This window comes from Rattus norvegicus, chromosome 15 (genome assembly GCF_036323735.1).
Source record: "Rattus norvegicus strain BN/NHsdMcwi chromosome 15, GRCr8, whole genome shotgun sequence".
NCBI classification, from domain to species: Eukaryota; Metazoa; Chordata; class Mammalia; order Rodentia; family Muridae; genus Rattus; species Rattus norvegicus.
The window spans coordinates 43,196,037-43,212,782 of NC_086033.1; the positions used below are offsets into that span (position 1 = coordinate 43,196,037).

The window sequence follows — 16,746 nt, forward strand, 5'->3', positions numbered from 1 at the left end:
AGACCAGCCTGGCCTAGAATGCATGGAGATTTGCCTGCCTCTGCCTCCCGAGTGCTGGGATTAAGGTGTGCATCACCGCTGCCTGGCAGTTCTTATTTTGAAAACAAGACTGAATGCCGACTTTGGTACCCTGTGCTTCAATGTAGGCTGCAAGTGTCTCTCTGCCCCGTCTCTTAGAGATGGACCAGGCTGTCACACTTGCAGCAGTTGTCAGCAGTCTGCATTCGATATACGTCTACTGCATTGTTCTTCACAGCACTACAGATCACTTATCCGTGCACTTGACTGTTGAGTTGCTGGGGCAAAGGTTGCTTACAGTTTGAAGTTACCTAGCCCTAGAACAAGCTTGACCAGTTTAAATTCCTGTCCCACAGGATTGATACTATCTGTCTCAAACTTTGATCTCTATTGGAAGTAATTTCTAGCTTAGCAGGTTGAAATGAAAGCTCTCATAGTTACCTTGTCAGGAAGTTGGCCTTTTTTCAGTCTAGGTCTTCTAAGATAGCGCCAGGATAGCCTAGAACTCTATGCAGCCCTGGATAGCCTGGAACATAGAAATCTCCCTGCCCATCCCTGGAGTGCTAAAGTTACAATGTGAACCACTATACCTGGCTCAGTTGAACATTTTTTATTAGACACTGTTTGCATTTCCTTTGCTTATAAGTTTTCATTTACCTGGGGGTTCTGTCAAATGCCAGCATTTGGCAGGCTGAGCTAGGAGGATTACCTTAAATTCAGAATTAGGCCATGTGGGTAGTGAGTGCTGTATCAACTGTGTTGCTACATAACAAGCCCCATCATTCATTGAAACACATTTTATTTTAGTTTCTTATTATTTAGGAATTATAAAAATGCTCATTTTGTTTTTTATCTGAAGAAAAATACATTTTCCTGACTAGGTTAGAATTTATGCTTTAGTATTTAACAGTTATGAAATAGATGAATCTCTCTAAAGCCAATTGCATTTCTCTATATCAGCCTGTAGGGGTCTCTCTAAACCAGAGTTTTGAAACTCAAGAAGATGATTTTTGTGTGTGTGTGTGTTTGTGTGTTGCAGGGGCAGTCTCGGCGAGTTCAAGTTGAAGTGAAGTCAGTGCAGGAGTCAGGGACTTTGCCACTGATGGAAGAGTGCATATTGTCGGTTGGCATTGGCTGTGTGAAAGTTAGACCGCTCAGGTCCCCTAAGACCCACGAGAACATCCATGTAAGTTTCTGGGCCTGCGCTGGGCTCTTTGAAAGGCAACAGCAGAGCAGAATCTTTTGAGACATTGCTGCCCCTTCCCTACCATTGGTGTCTCCTTCAGTGCACTGTCTTGACAAGAGCCCCTTGTTACTGTGTTACTGCGTGTTGTCCTGGTTTGTGGTGAACTGAGAGTTAAAACCTCTCAGCCTAGCAAACCGCCAAGACTAGCGGTGATTACCCCCCCCACCCCATGGCCTACCCCTCTAAAGAACCCCCCACTGGCTGGTAAAGACTCTTTGCCAGCGGGTGTTTGATTTCCCCGGGAGTAGGGGGTGGTAAGCCCAGCAGGGAGGGCATTGTATGGGCTCTGAAAAGGTCAGGGGAGGCTCTTCACTTTCCCCTAGAAGCTCCTAGTCTTACCTGCTTCCTGAGGGCGGATGAGGCTGGGTGGGAGGCCAAGGCGTGATGAATCAGTTAGACAAGAAGACAGGAACTGTGGGAGAAGGCTGTGGTTGTGGACAGAGGCCTGATTTGTGGGTAAATAATTGTTTTGGTTCTACATAATATGCTGTTTTCTTTTAGGAGGAAGAGGAGGACATGGACAGCTACCAGGTAATTGAGCACCTGTTGGCCTCATCAAATCAGCTTGATTCAAGTACTTAATTACACAGGCCAGGATCTTTCTGCACTGCTACTTGATAATTAAACAATTCTGCTTTTCCCAAAAGTCAAACAAAGTATGGAGTGCTGTGTATTGTGGGGTGCATGGGCTAGGAGTAGGACGCCCTGTGACTAAAGGCCTTTCCTAATCAGGGACACTGCATTGGGCTATTTACACTGCCACCTCCCAGTTGCCTTGCCTGTGCTCCCCTTGAGTTGAGTCACCCATGGGGGTATACACACACACACACACTCACACACACACACACACACACACACACACACACACACACCCCAATACCTATCTGTGTCTTTCATGTGTGAGACCAGGTCACCCTAAACGCCCCCTCCCTTGAGTTGTCCATTAGTTTTGGAGGTTTTGTTTCCCCTGTGGTTTCTTTCCCTAACGTGCCAAATTTAGTTTATGTCTGTGAAGTTGCATCTTGTTTGCCATCATTTAAGGCTGCCTGGGCTCTTTGGAGCCTGATTATGTCATCTGCTGTAGTCACTCTCCTGGCTTTGCATCACCCTAATTTGATAGAAATGTCTGCCTTCCTCTAAGTCACTGATTAAAAAAACCCTTACCATATCAGCTGGGTTGAACTGAGAGAATGGAGTTTTCTTTTAAACAGACATTACCCCGTTCATCGTTGCTTTCTGGATATGGTATTTGAGCCCTCTGTGATGGCACTTAGAGTAGATGCACAGCATGCTTCTCTGTCTTGTCCACAGGAATGACATAGGCTATTTGGTTAAGTGCCCTGTTGAAATCCAGACACTTGACATCTGCAGCATTCCTCTGAACCTCCCGTCCCTAACCTTGTTACTAAAGGAAATGAGGTCAGGCTGACTTGCTGGCAGGTGTTGACTGGTGGGGTTCAGTCTGTCATTAGCAACCCCTATGGTCTCACCCACTGCTACCTCCCAAATATGCTCAAGGAGTTGGAGCAAGCAGTTGGAGGTGGCTAGACACTTGAAGGATTCTTCCTGGTAGTTCTGCGGAGTAGACATTTAAAGGTTGTCAAGTACAGTTTGTGAGTCTTGTCTGGCCAGGCAACCTCATAGAAGATGTTGTTTCTCATGGGTGGAGTTAAGCAAGTACAAAGAGAACCAATTCTTAAGCGTCTAAATCATGTTCCGGGAGTTGTGATCTGTATAATAGGTAGAATCACTTGTTGGCGCTTCATGCTGGGTGGCCCGGATCTCAGGTGGTAGACTGCTTGCCTTGCATTCAGTTTTCCTGTCCCTATTATGCAGGGCATGGTGACAAGCCTGTGATCATCCCAGCACTCTTAGGTGGAAGTAGAGACTCGTGAAGTTGAAGGTCATCTTTAGCTATATAGTGTATGAATTCCAGGCCAGTCTGGGTTTTATGAGACATTGTCTTAAAAATGAAAAGAAAAAAAAGGCTGCTTATGTCTTGCGTACTGCTTATGTCTTAGAGTTAGGAGAGTCAGGTTAATTTGGGGAGCATCTAGTTCAAGTTTGTTGCCTGGATATTGCATTGAGTGTGACTTCCTCTGTTTTCTTCCAGGATAGGGATTTAGAGCGGCTTCGTAGAAAATGGCTCAATGCATTAACCAAACGTCAAGAATACTTGGATCAACAACTGCAGAAGCTTGTCAGTAAACATGGTAGGAAGAAAAGTTGGTCATTTCCCTCCCCATAGCAGTGCAGCCGAGTGTCAGTGTAACCAGCTGAGGACCCAGTGAATATGGTGGTTTGAATCGATGTCTGTTCTTGGCTTGGGGCATAGCCTTTTAGAAAAACACCTACTTATTTGGTTGTAATGATGTCTTCTTACACTTCCTTCTGGGGACAGGGCACAGGCATATATGTGGCCAAAGTGTCTATACACATTAAAAAGTAACTGGGAGAAAGATGTAAATGTTTCTTGTTGAAGGTACTGGGAACTTAGAAGCTGAGCCCTGCTATCAGGCCCTGCACCAGAGGTCTGTGAACTGTAAGAAGCCTCTGCAAGTTCCCAGTAACCTAGGGAGAGCTTGTTTACTCAAAGACAGTACGGAAACAGGCTGGAGAAATGGTTAGGAACACTCAACTGCTCTTGCAGGACAGAAGACTTGGGTTCAGTCCCGGCTCCTACATGATGGCTCCCGACATTTTGTAACTCATGTTTTGGCTCTGAGGACTCCTGCATGCATACATACTCACAGTCTCTTCTCTCCCTCCCTGCCTCCCTCCTCTCTTCTCTCCCTCCCACCCTCTATTGCATGCACATATACTCACTCAGTACTCCCTCCCCCTTCCCACCATACACTAAATCTGTATAAATGTGGGAGCAGCAATTAGGATTGCTAGACCTAGCTCTTCTCTTGTAGACAAAACTGAGGATGATGCTGACCGAGAGGCACAGCTCTTGGAGATGCGGCTGACACTCACAGAGGAAAGAAATGCGGTGATGGTGCCGTCTGCTGGGAGTGGCATTCCGGGGGCACCGGCAGAATGGTAAGGTCCTACAGTATGTCTCCTGAACCCTCCACGAATGACCAGGCCCTCACTTCCCACTTGGACTTTGCAATGCTGCAGTTAGTGAGTGGATGCCCGTGATGAGAACAGAGATACTGAAAGACTGTTACTTTATTTTCATGAGTTGAATATGACTGTGGCTTGAAAATGTTTTATTAAATAATATTGTTATTGGCCAAGGTAATTAGGATTTCTGAGAACTTAAATCAATATTTAGTACCGCTGCACTTAGCATTAAAAAGTAGTTAATATGTTAATTACTTGGGTCATTCGTTCCCTTAAAAGAATGTTAGTTAGGTCATTATGCAGTTAGAAAACTGCATCTCAACCAGTTTTTGGTTTTGGTGCTTAAACTGTGCTGTCAGCAAATGTCCTCTGACACTTGACTGAAATTAAAGCAAGTCAAGCATAGGAGTCCTTAAGTATGTCATTGGCAAGAAGGACAAACTCGTTAGACAGGCTGCTGCCGAACTGGGGAGTGAGTCTATAAGAGTGAGCTCCCATGGCCCAGCGCTGGAGGGTTCCTGTAGCCAATCACGAACCTCATCACACCATCTTAGAGGTACATCAGTGCCCAGCCATTGTCCCCAGAGGGCACACGTGATCCTGACAGACTCCTGTGTCTCAATACCGTACATAACCTGTCCTTCATGTTTTAGGACCCCAGTGCCTGGGATGGAGGCCCACATTCCTGTTGTATTTCTTGACTTAAATGGTAAGTTAGAGGTAGCTTCCAGACACTTCCCTTGAGAAAGCAGTGACAGGTGATGCTTTATGCTTCTGGCCAATCACGTTTCGGGTTGCACTTAGGCTCAGTGCTCTGTGTGGAATGCGGATGCTAGACGAGGACTGTCAGTCTCAGTATCGATCTTGCTGTGCTGTGCAGCCTCCACCTTTCTCTCACTTCTGTTCATCTCTGTTCAGGTCCCTAGGGCCTCACACATGCTAGTCAAGTGTGCTGTCACTGAGCTAGAGCCCAGCACAGCAGCCGTGGCTGTGATGCTCATATCTCCACGTGGCAACCCTGCTTCCCTGAGAGTACTTTATTTCCCTACCAATATAGGGTATTTTTCCACACTGAATATATGTTCAACTTCACTGCTCCAAAGAAAACGTCTATCTGGAAAGGACCAACAACTTAGCATTATTTAATGACTTTCTCAGCTTTTTTTGTGAGTTCCTATAAACTTAACCTTACTTGCTGATTTTTCTTTTTATATAACTATTGTTTTCCCCAACCCCTGCACTCCCATTCCACCAGTGTCTGCCTATAGGAGGGAAGATAGAAAATGCAGAGGTAGGGTAGGGAGTTAAAAATAAGAAGTCAGCAGTTAAGCTCCATGAAACACCTGCAGAAATGTGCATTAACACAAAAACTTCCCTACATAGAGAAGGATGCCTGGGCATCCTCAGCGGTTCCTTTCACCGACTGGAAGTGTGTTAGGATGCCTGAGGGGCCCAGCATTTGGTGCCCCAGAGCGCACACAGGTGCACAGGTTAGAGAGAGACATGGGGGGCCCACACCAGCTGTCCATCCTGTGAGGTGAGAGTTGTTCCAGAGCTGTCACAGGACACTGTCTACCTTGTGCTTTTGAGCTTTGGTGGCTGAGTCTCTCTGGCCCGCTTTCGTGCTGGGCTTCCTGGACAGCTAAAAGGCAGGCCTTCAAGGGATTGGGGAGCGTAGAAGTTCAGGAAGATTTCTTAGTTGTGCATTTGTTTTCCTCCTCAGTTAAGATGTTTCTGTAAGCATAGGAAGTCCTGGCTCTTAAGACATTTTCATATGTACATACATTATGCTTTCCTTCTGTGCACACTCTCACCTTAGTTTCCTGTCTCTACTGTACACTTTTCCTGGGTCCCTTTCTTCAGCCAAGTCATTCTGCATTCATGCCATGTAGGCAGATGGATAGACAGATCTAGATTTGCAAAGGAGAGAAAATGTAGCATTTGTGTATTTCTCCTTCACTACCATCTTCTCTTCCTCTTCCTCCCTCCCATCAGACAATTCCTATTCCCTCACCCCCATGGGGTTTCCCTTTTACTTTTATACCCGTTATGGGGAAGAGATATATGTCTTATTGTGTTTGCCTTGTTTAACTTAACACAATGATCTCTTGAGGCATTCATTTTCTTGGAAATGACAAAAAGTCATTCTTCTTTATGGCTGAATAAAAGTCCATTGTGTAGATATACCACATTAGCCTGGGCATCTGAAGAGACAGAACATTGTTCAGCACTCCACGTGAGTGGTCTACACAAGCCAACCTGCTTTGCTTTGTAGGCACACACAAGCCTTAGGCGGATGGGGCACTGGGAAGCCAGGCCCCGGACGAGTGACCACAGGGCCCTGTGCAGTTGCCAGGTCCATTAGCCAGCCTGCACTCTGGTTAGGCTTAACTGTGAGGAATTGCTGTCACTTCTTCTTGTTTCTTAAGTGCACTGAAGGGCGGGGAGATTGGGCTGGGATCCCATCATTACCATTTATGAGCAGACCTCATATAACCTCCTAGGTATCTTGGCTTCATTTGCCTTCCATGTAAAATATGACACATGGGGAGCAGCTTGAGTAATTTCTTGAAGCACTTTCTGGCTTTTGGATCTGTGAACTATTAAATGGTTATTATCAGTGTCATGCGAGACTGTGGGGCAGAAAGCAAGTGAAGTTTGAAGCAGAAGAATTTTAATAATAAGCGCGTTGGTTCTGCCAGCGGGGGCGGGAGGAGGGGTGTCCTTGAAAACAGCCTGGTGTTAAGTGACAGCTCTGCTTTCAGCGGATGATTTCAGCTCTCAGGATAACCTTGATGACCCAGAGGCCGGATGGGATGCTACCCTGACTGGGGAAGAGGAGGAAGAGTTCTTTGAGTTGCAGATTGTGAAGCATCACGATGGAGAGGTAAGGCTGCGCAGCCCTGGAGAGCAGGTGAGGAGCTCCAGCCTAGCCCTGCCCTGCCGGGAGCTTAGGTGTCAGCAAGAGAAGGGAAAACTCTGAGTACTTAGAGGGAAGCTTGACCTCACACCCAGTCCTTCTACCTTCCCCCTTCTTTGGTGAGAACCCATGTTGTTGTTCTGTGACTGTGCTCTGTTTCCAACCCTGACTGGAAGAGAGGTGGCTGTTGATTGCTCTGAAGTACATGGAGCTCCAGGCTGGAAGGACACTGACTTTGGTATTTGCTCCGCAGTTCCTTCATAAGAACTTTTTATTACAGGGCCTCACTTTGTAGCTCTGGCTGGCTTAGAACTGGCTAGGCAGAGCAGACTGGCCTCAGACTCACAGAGATCTACTACCTTTGCCTCCCAAGTGCCAGGGTTAAAGGTATGGAACACCATGCCTGACCTAAGAGTTGTTTAAGAGGAGAAAAAGAAAGACCCAGTGGTACACATCTATAGTGCTGGTGTTTGGGAGATTGGGGCACGCAGATCCTGAATTCAAACCAGCATGAGCTACATAGTGAAGTCTTGTCTCAGGGTAAAAAAAAGGGGGGCTGGAGAGATGGAACTGACTTCTCTTCTCAGAGGTCCTGAGTTCAATTCCCAGCAACCACATGGTGGCTCATAACCATTTGTAGTGGGATCCAATGCCCTCTTCTGGTGTGTCTGAAGACAGCGACAATGTGCTCATATAAATAAAATAAATCTGTTTTATAAAAGCAAAAGAATCAATGAAGGGGCTGGGGATTTAGCTCAGTGGTAGAGCGCTTACCTAGGAAGCGCAAGGCCCTGGGTTCGGTCCCCAGCTCCGAAAAAAAAAAGGAACCAAAAAAAAAAAAATTTAAAAAAAAAAAAAAAGAATCAATGAAGGCATTGATGCAGACTCATGATCTCATGGTTGAATCTGTGTGAGGGAGCATAATCCTGGGGCTTTATTTCCTAATTTTGAATATGCTTGACACATGACATCAGCAGTATAGTATCTGAAGAACTCAGAGGCAACCTGAGATACCTACTGTGGGGCATTAGCTCTGGTCCACTCATTCACACTGTGTCCTTCCCTAGTCCTGAACCTGTTTGTGTTAGATGTGATAAGATGGGCTTGGGATCAGTCTATGTATAAGTAGACTATGGGGCCATGACAGCTACTGCAGTTTGTAATTGAACTGAGAAAACCAAATATGGCTACTATCCTGCTGATTTCCTGGATGTGACACTTACCTGCAGTTTATTTGGAAGTGATAGGATGCAGGCTAAAATAGACAGATGGTCTCCGTGAGTGACCAAGGAACATAAAGTCCACAGTACTCAAGTTTTTCAAGCTTTCTTGACATTTAAACATTTTTTTAAAAACAAATAACAGCAAGTAGGTAAGTAATGTCTTAGTAACCATTTTTGTTGCTGCAAAGACACACGCCCAAGGCAACTTACAAAAGAAAATATTTAATTGAGAGCTTGCTTAATAGTTTTAGAGGATCAGACCATGATCATCATGGTGGGGAGTGTGACAGTAGGCAGACAGGCATGGGACTGGAACAGTAGCTGAGATCTCACATCCTGGTTGGTCCACCATGGGATGGGGAGAGGGAGACGAAGGAGACAGGGAAAGAGGATGAACTAATAGAGAAGAAACTGGGCGTGTTTGAAACCTCAGAGCCCACCTCTAGTGCCACATGTCTAACAAGGCCACACCTCCTTATCCTTTCTAAAGGACTAAGAACCAAATATTCAAACAAATGAACATATTGGGGAGGCATCCCAGTACACAAGCAGTAAGTACCAGCACAGGCACTGTGCCAAGCGCTCTGCACTCTCACCTGATAGCAGCCACATTCTGTCAACATGTCAGGGCATTTCTTTTTTTTTTTTTTTTTTCCCCGGAGCTGGGGACCGAACCCAGGGCCTTGCGCTTGCTAGGCAAGCGCTCCACCACTGTGCTAAATCCCCAACCCCTCAGGGCATTTCTTGAAAGGGAACCTTTACCCCAGCTAAGTGGCTTTCTCAAGAAAGTCTGTGTGGCCTTGGAGGAGAAAGTGAAGTGCTGTCTCACCATCTCTGCAGGTGAAGGCAGAGGCCTCCTGGGACTCTGCAGTGCACAACTGTCCTCAGCTCAGTAAAGGCACACCTGCTGACGAGCGAGTGTTCCTCATCCTGAGAGTGGCAGTCCAGCTCAGCCACCCTGCAGACATGCAACTGGTCCTACGCAAGAGGATTTGTGTCCATGTTCATGGGCGCCAGGTGAGGCTGACTGTGCCACTAACACTAGAAAGTTCTTTCTAGACACGGTCTGTGGAACTCTGAGCCTCCCCTTCCAAGGTCTGTCACTGTCCTTTACCATGCTGCCAGTCTGTAAACACACACATGGCGTTGTCACAGGACTGAGGTGGAGTCACAGAGCCACCCTGCTTTGGGGAAGTTCAGTGGCTTTGCTCCTTGGGGTTCTTCTGAATCAACTCGAGGAGGTTCTCTGGTCAGTTGTGTGATCTGTTGTTAGCCTGGGAGTACTAACAACATTGTCTTTTTTTTTTTTTTAACTTTTTTTTTTTAATTCTTATTTATCTAATGTATATTACAGATGGTTGTGAGCCACCATGTGGTTGCTGGGATTTGAACTCAGAACCTCTGGAAGAGCAATCAGTACTCTTAACCACTGAGCCATCTCTCCAGCCCAACATTGTCTTTTTTAGAACCCTTTGATTCTCAGTTTGACTTTGGTTAGAAAACATTGAATAGATAATAGGTCTTTCTGTTTTAGTAGATCTGCATTTTATTTTGTTGTCCTTGATATATATTCTCTCTCTCTCTCTCTCTCTCTCTCTCTCTCTCTCTCTCTCTCTCCCTCCCTCCCTCCCTCCCTCCCTCCCTCCCTCCCTCCCTCTCTCCCTCCCTCCCTCCCTCCCTCTCTCTCAGCTCTGCATGTCCTGGAACTCACTCTGTAGACAAGGCTGGCCTTTAGCTCAGAGACCTGCCTGCCTCTGCTCCAATGCTGGGACTAAGGGTGTGCACTATACTGCCCTCCTCTGTGTGGGTCTTTCAAGAGGCAAAGCCCATTTGCGTTTCAGAGTACTTGAGTGGGCCACCTTCTAGCATGTGGTGTGCTGGGTGGGATAGCATCCTGCCAGCAGAGCTGTGAGGAAGAAGAGCCTTGCAAAGGAGAGCAGCTTTGAGCTGGCACTTTATACAGTGTGGGGCAGGCAGGGCTGTGCCCTACTGAAGAGGGAGGGAGGGCGGGCGGGCAGAACGAACCCTGACTGACACATGGAGTTTTTCTAGAAATGCTCTAGGTAAGAGTTGAAACACTGTGTTATTGGATTTGTAAGTGTGGTTATTGGAAGGTGGGTTCTCATTCACTCCTCCGTTACCTCCCAACACATAGACACAGATGGAAATAAATCTTCTCATTTGAAAGAACACAGTCATGGTTGACAGACTTCAAGATGTAATCTCCATCCCTAAAAATTAATCTTTAGTTTTAAATGTCCCACTGATACCAGTCTCAGAGTTGAAGACTGGCATAATCCTGTTGAAATCACAGCTTCTTAGCTCTCTGGTCCAACATCAATAACATTGAGGTCAGGAGTTAGCTGTAGAGTAGTGTGTGTTTCCTACTCCCTCCTCCTGTGCCCCTCTTCTGGGCACTCTGAAGGGATGGAGAGAGGCCTGCTGCTCCGGGGAGCTTCATGAAGAGTGAGTTTCCATGTCTGAGTCAGCTGTCCTGGCCACCTGACCTGCAGTATTGGCAACAGTGAGGGCACAGTGTCAAGGAAGCATTTCTCTTCATTTTTGAGTAGGAGAAACTTGTTATTCCATTTCTTTCCAGTTGGACTGATTTGATGGAAGTATTTAAGCCATGTCACTTCCCTCAGTCTCGGATTCCTTTAAATTGCTTCTTCATGTAGGACAGTAACAAACACATGGCAGGCAGCTTCATTAGTTCATGCAGATGGTAAACACTGCCCTCTACCACCCAGGAGAAGCTGTGGCCTTGCTCTGTATGAGAGCTACAAGTCAGGACTGAGGCCCTGAAGGGATGGAGGAAGTGGATGACCTCCTAACACTCTGAGAGGCTCTGTCTGGGAGTTGGAGGTGGACGGCTTTTATTGGGGGAGGATCAGGTAGTAGTCCTCAGGTGTTCAGAGAGACTCTTCAAAATTAGTTAACACTCACCAAATGGGAAATAAATCATGATTAGATAGGATTATAAAGTTACGTGTTTTTAGCAAGCGCTGATTTTCCCCCCTTTGGGTTTTTGCATGCTTCTGCCTCACCTTTTGCCTCATGCCTGTTCACTATTCTCTCTCCTTATCTTTATTCAATTGTATTCCGCCCCCATGACTGCTCTCTTCAACCTCTGCAGAATGTTCAATCTTCACAGCTTCTCCCAATGAGTCATCTATGCATTAATTCAACAGTTCAATTCCTAACTGCAAAGAGCACAGTCAGCATAAACAATGACCATGCACTCTTAAATCATCCTTCATAACGATCCTGCTTTGGTCAAGAATTTAATGCCTGAACTTGTCAATATTCATGGTACCAGATGTCTGCCGTGCTGGAGAAGCAGAGTGTAAGCATCCCGGTCCTCGCTTCCGTCTTACTCAGAAGGTCATGTTCTTGTCTCTTCTGTCTTCTGAGTTTATTCAGATGCCTGGAGGCAGCTTGCAGATCCCAGGTCTCACTTCTCCCTCACCAGGTGCAGGAGCCAAGGCATTGTATCTACCCGTCCATTGGTTCTGTGCTTAGGTGAAGGAGCTGTGCCCGGTGCTAGGGATCCCACATGCGTGTGTCAGAAGTCTGTTCTTGTATTAGCTCTGAGTACTGCTGCTCTTTGCTACAGTAAACAGATAGCAAGGTTGGAAATAATGGTCTATATTTTGTTTTTCTCTAGGGCTTTGCTCAAAGTCTCCTCAAAAAGATGACTCATCGGAGCTCTATCCCTGGCTGTGGAGTGACCTTTGAAATTGTCTCCAATATTCCAGAGGTAAAGTATTCTAGGAAGTGTGAACTGGAAATAAACACGTAAAGGGCTAACTCTGAGGATGAGTTCTCTGCCGTAAACTTTTAGTACTATATATATATATATATATATATATATATATATATATATATATATATATATATTTGTGGCTTTAAAAGTTGAAATTTTAGTATTTTGTTCAAAGAATTCTCTTGTTTTAAAAAGTTGTTTATTTATTGAGTAAATGTATAAGAGAGGGTCCATGAAAGAGTTGAGGAGAGTGAGAAGTACCATGGCACGCCACACAGTGTCCACAGCTTTCTGGGGGAGTTGTTTCTCTCCTTCTAGAATCTTCGTCTGTCACTGACCATTGAGCCTTCAGCAGGTTCTCCTGTGTCTGCTCCTTATGAGTCTGCACAAACAGGGTAAGCCTTATGAGTCTGGGACTCACAGATGTGTGTCTCTGCATCCAGCTTGGTACAGGCAGGGATCAAAGTCCTTGGGCTGCAGGTGCTGCTATCCACAGAGCCATATTTCTAGCCAAGAACTCCATTTTGAAAATCAATTTAATGGCTTCTTATTTTGAAACACAACAGGCAGTAGCAATATGGTGTTAGTCACAGAGGGCCAAAACAATCCAGTGTAGAGATTTATGTCTGACGTAGAACTAGACTGAAGTCCAGTCTCTGTCTCTTGCTAGCAAGTGAACCTGCATACTTTACTCTAAATCAGAGAATGACGTTTTTTGGGGAGAGGGGACACAGGGACTAGAGACTCGGTGCCTCCCCACAGGCTGTCAGAACTGCCTCCAGGCGATAGAATTTGTGGATTCATTCTTCTGAGTGTTTGGATAGTGGGTGGACAATAACTGCTTTTTTTTTTTTTAAACAGGTTTCTGTGTGTACTCTTGACTGTCCTAGAACTTACTCTGTAGACCAGGCTGGCCTCGAACTCATAGAGATTCATGTGCCTCTGCCTCTTGAGTACTGGGATTAAAGGCATGTTCCACCACTGTCCAGGCAATAGCTGTTTTAACAGTCTGTACAGGAAGCAAGCAGTGGATGGCACGTAGGCTTTGCTTTTAGATTTGTACTGTTCCGGGCAGTCCACCAGAGATGACCACTCTGACAGTTTACAGCCGATTTAAAGTCCTTATTCTAGCCAACTAGGACCACATCCAGGTACTTAGGAACCTAGGTGCAACCCTGAGTGTTCAGAAGGTTTTTAACCCAAGTGTTGGCATCTCAATTTAAAGCTCCAGGGGTACTTTGCAGAAGCAAGCAGTTTAACAAAAGCTAGATGGTTAATTGTAGAGGGTTCTACACAAACAGGGTAAGCTAAGTTAGCTAGATATCCTGACCTTGGGTTACTAGAATAGAATTAGGTAATTTTCCATGAAATTCTGCATCAAGGAGGTCCAATTCTAGTTAAACTTAAAATGACCTCAGCAAGAATACAAGCTGAAAGAATCTTTGCATTGTCTTGCTCTATTACATTATGTTGCAAAACTTTTTTCTCCAAAAGCATCCAATGGTAACTCCTTCTTTCCTGGGTTTTTAAAAGTTGGGTCTTACATATTAAACATTAACTAAATATTTCATTTGAATTGAAGCCTCTTCACCATTTGAGAATTAGGCTGTTGCCAGGTGTGAGTATGTGTCTATAATTGTAGAACTTGGGAGACTGAGGTAGGAGGGTCAGAGTGTGAGGCTAGTCTGGGTTACGTAGTGAGACCCTATCAGAAACAACAGGCTCCTTGCCCAACCCCACCAAGCCAAGGGCTGAGTGTAACCGTGATAACGCCCTTGTACAGCCTGTGGAGGGACCTGCATGCATTCCCAGAAGCCAGCAGCCAGCCAGTCAGCCAGGACGCTGTTTGCAGCAGTGACTAATTACGAGACCTTGGACTAGAAAACATTACTCTTCATATGTGATTCTTTCTAAGAGTTAAAAGGGAAGGATATAGGGGGATCAGCTTAAGACTAAGCACCCTTGTGTGACAGGATGGTTGGTAATTAGCTAGGCTTCCAGAGTTAGCAAACATTGTTTCATTCTTTGTGAGAATGGGCAACTCAGTCAGAATAGGGTGGGGATTCACCTCTGTTTTCCAGAGCCTTTGGCCACTGCTGCTGCCCAGGGAGGACTCAGGCAGTGTTAGGAGCTCAGCAATCTGAGTGTCAGGCTGCTTAACAGCAGCTAGGGCCTTGCCCACTTCCTCTCTCCTCTCCACACTGCATCAGCGTCTCACTTGGATATTGGGGATGTTAGGTCTCCACTCTTGTCTAGTGATGTGACCCAGCTTACATTGGTCCCAGGGGTAGCACCTTCTTGCAGAACTGTTGTCGTGGTGGTAATTCCACGGTTTCTGTAGGTGGATTTCCAGATCACCTACAGAATCCTTTCCAGGTGGTAATTAGTTGTGAATGTTTGTGACGTGGGTACAACTGTGTTTGAAATGTTTGTGAAAGCTGCAGTTTAACCAGCCTTCCAGGTTAAGCTGGTATCTAATGATGGGTTGTGATTTCTGGGGAAAGTGCATTTTGAGTTCTAAAAGCTGATGTTAAAATGGAACTTGGGGTTCCATTGAATTTTGTCAATGCAGAGTCCTGTGTATGTGTGTGTATGTATCAATGTGTGTGAGCATGTACATGTGTGAGCATGTGTGTGTATGTGACTATATCTTCAATGTAGTTTTTTCTTTAAAGATTTATTTATTTATTATATATAAGTACACTGTAGCTGTCGTCAGACACACCAGAAGAGGGCATCGGATCTCATTACAGATGGTTGTGAGCCACCATGTGGTTGCTGGGATTTGAGCTTAGGACCTCTGGAAGAGTAGTCGGTTCTCTTGATCACTGAGCCATCTCTCCAGCCCCTTGAATGTAATTTTAATATCCATCCTTCAGTTCAGTGCCTGTGTGTGACACTTTTCTTTTTCAGTCTCTTTTTTTTTTAGCTGTTCATTATTTTGTTCTTCAGGATGCCCAGGGAGTGGAGGAGCGAGAGGCACTGGCAAGGATGGCTGCTAACGTGGAAAACGCAGCTTCTGCTGACTCCGAGGCCTGTATTGAGAAGTACTTGAGGAGTGTGCTGGCTGTGGAAAACCTCCTGACCCTAGATCGCCTGCGTCAGGTTAGCGGTGGTCAGCAGTGCTATGGTGGAGCTCCGTCTCACCTCTGTACTTGACTTTCTGGAGTCTGGTCTGAAGAGTTTACTCTCACAAAATCTACTGCCTGCAGTGGGGTCATTTTGCTTAGTCAAGTCATGGCTGGTATTTAAAGAATGTGGAAAACCTTGAACTGTGTGTTGGAGTGCATCTCTCTCATATGTTCTTCTCCTTGGTCTGTTTTCCAATTCCCAGGAAGTGGCCGTGAAGGAGCAGCTGACAGGAAAAGGGAAGCTGAACCGGAGGAGTATCAGCTCTCCTAGCATGAACAGAGTGAGTCTCTCTCTCCTGCTGCTGCCGTAGAACGCTATCTGCCACCTCCTTTCTGACTTCTTGTCAGGATGCCTTTCTGCCTCCTCTTGTCACATCTATGTCCCTCCACCATGTGCCTGCTATTAGACCCAGGATGCTTGAGTGTCATGGCACACATTACTTGTCTTCACCACCTGCTCAGCACAGGTTGGGAGTCACAGATGTGAGTAGAGCTTAAACCCCTACTGAGGCTTTGCTGCCCAGGCCAAGGAAGTAATTTTCTGGGCTTTAATTCATTATTTTCAAATTAGGAAGTTTGGTATATGTTTGCAGGCCATTTAGGGTAGAATAAAACGAGTAAAACAGGCTACATGTATGGCTGAGATGTGTTGATTAAAACTATGTATAGTTTATATACATATTGAACATGGAGATAATTATTGACCAAGAAGTGTGCCAGCGGCTTTATCTGTTCCTTATTTCTGTAAAGATGTGGGTATGAAGAGTAGGTGCGCTTTTGTTTTCGGTTGCTCAGCTTTGTAGGGAAGAGCAGCTGCCTCAAACCTGTAAGTGTTGGTGAGTGACAGGCAGGGAAGGTTTCCCACTGGAGACCCTGTGGGCTCAGAGGTGCAGGAGAAGAGGCATGTCTGACCACCGAAGACCTTAAGTGCAAGGCCACTGTTAGGCATGTAGAAATGCCACCAGTTCCAGGTCCCTTCAGTAAGTTATTAGCATACTGACTGGCAAATGCAGAGACTTGGTATCTGAGTACTATAATCTGCCTAGGGCACCTTCCATAGGTCAGGTCCTCTGAGAAGGGGTGTGGAGTTTGTGATTAATTACTAAGCAGACTTCTCTCTAAGGGAGTAAAACTTAATTCTCTGGGGTAGAGGAAAAATTCTCTGAAGCTGGAGAAAAAAAAAAGTGGGAAAATGCCACACACAGAGGCACATACACACCCTCAGACACTCAACACACACTCACATACCCTCTCACACTCTCTTACTTGGTGGATAAAGCAAAGCAAAGCAACTCCCATCACTTCTATCCCCCAGCAGAATCTCTCAAGCAGTGTAAAATCACAATGCAGCTATATTCTGTCTTTCTTTA

The 16,746-nt window shown here is 45.7% G+C and overlaps 1 protein-coding gene across 2 annotated transcripts in view; it reads left to right on the forward strand.

Annotated features, from left to right (window-relative positions):
* The window catches only part of Kif13b (kinesin family member 13B), a 157,661-nt gene that overhangs the window by 111,978 nt on the left and 28,937 nt on the right, over positions 1 to 16,746 (forward strand). For both annotated transcript variants that reach the window (NM_001412036.1, NM_001412035.1), the window contains exons 25-34: positions 1,058 to 1,204; positions 1,766 to 1,795; positions 3,378 to 3,477; positions 4,183 to 4,309; positions 4,990 to 5,045; positions 7,102 to 7,223; positions 9,320 to 9,496; positions 12,147 to 12,239; positions 15,198 to 15,350; positions 15,580 to 15,657. In NM_001412036.1, the coding sequence (NP_001398965.1) occupies positions 1,058 to 1,204; positions 1,766 to 1,795; positions 3,378 to 3,477; positions 4,183 to 4,309; positions 4,990 to 5,045; positions 7,102 to 7,223; positions 9,320 to 9,496; positions 12,147 to 12,239; positions 15,198 to 15,350; positions 15,580 to 15,657 (1,083 nt within the window). The remainder of the gene's footprint in view (positions 1 to 1,057; positions 1,205 to 1,765; positions 1,796 to 3,377; positions 3,478 to 4,182; positions 4,310 to 4,989; positions 5,046 to 7,101; positions 7,224 to 9,319; positions 9,497 to 12,146; positions 12,240 to 15,197; positions 15,351 to 15,579; positions 15,658 to 16,746) is intronic.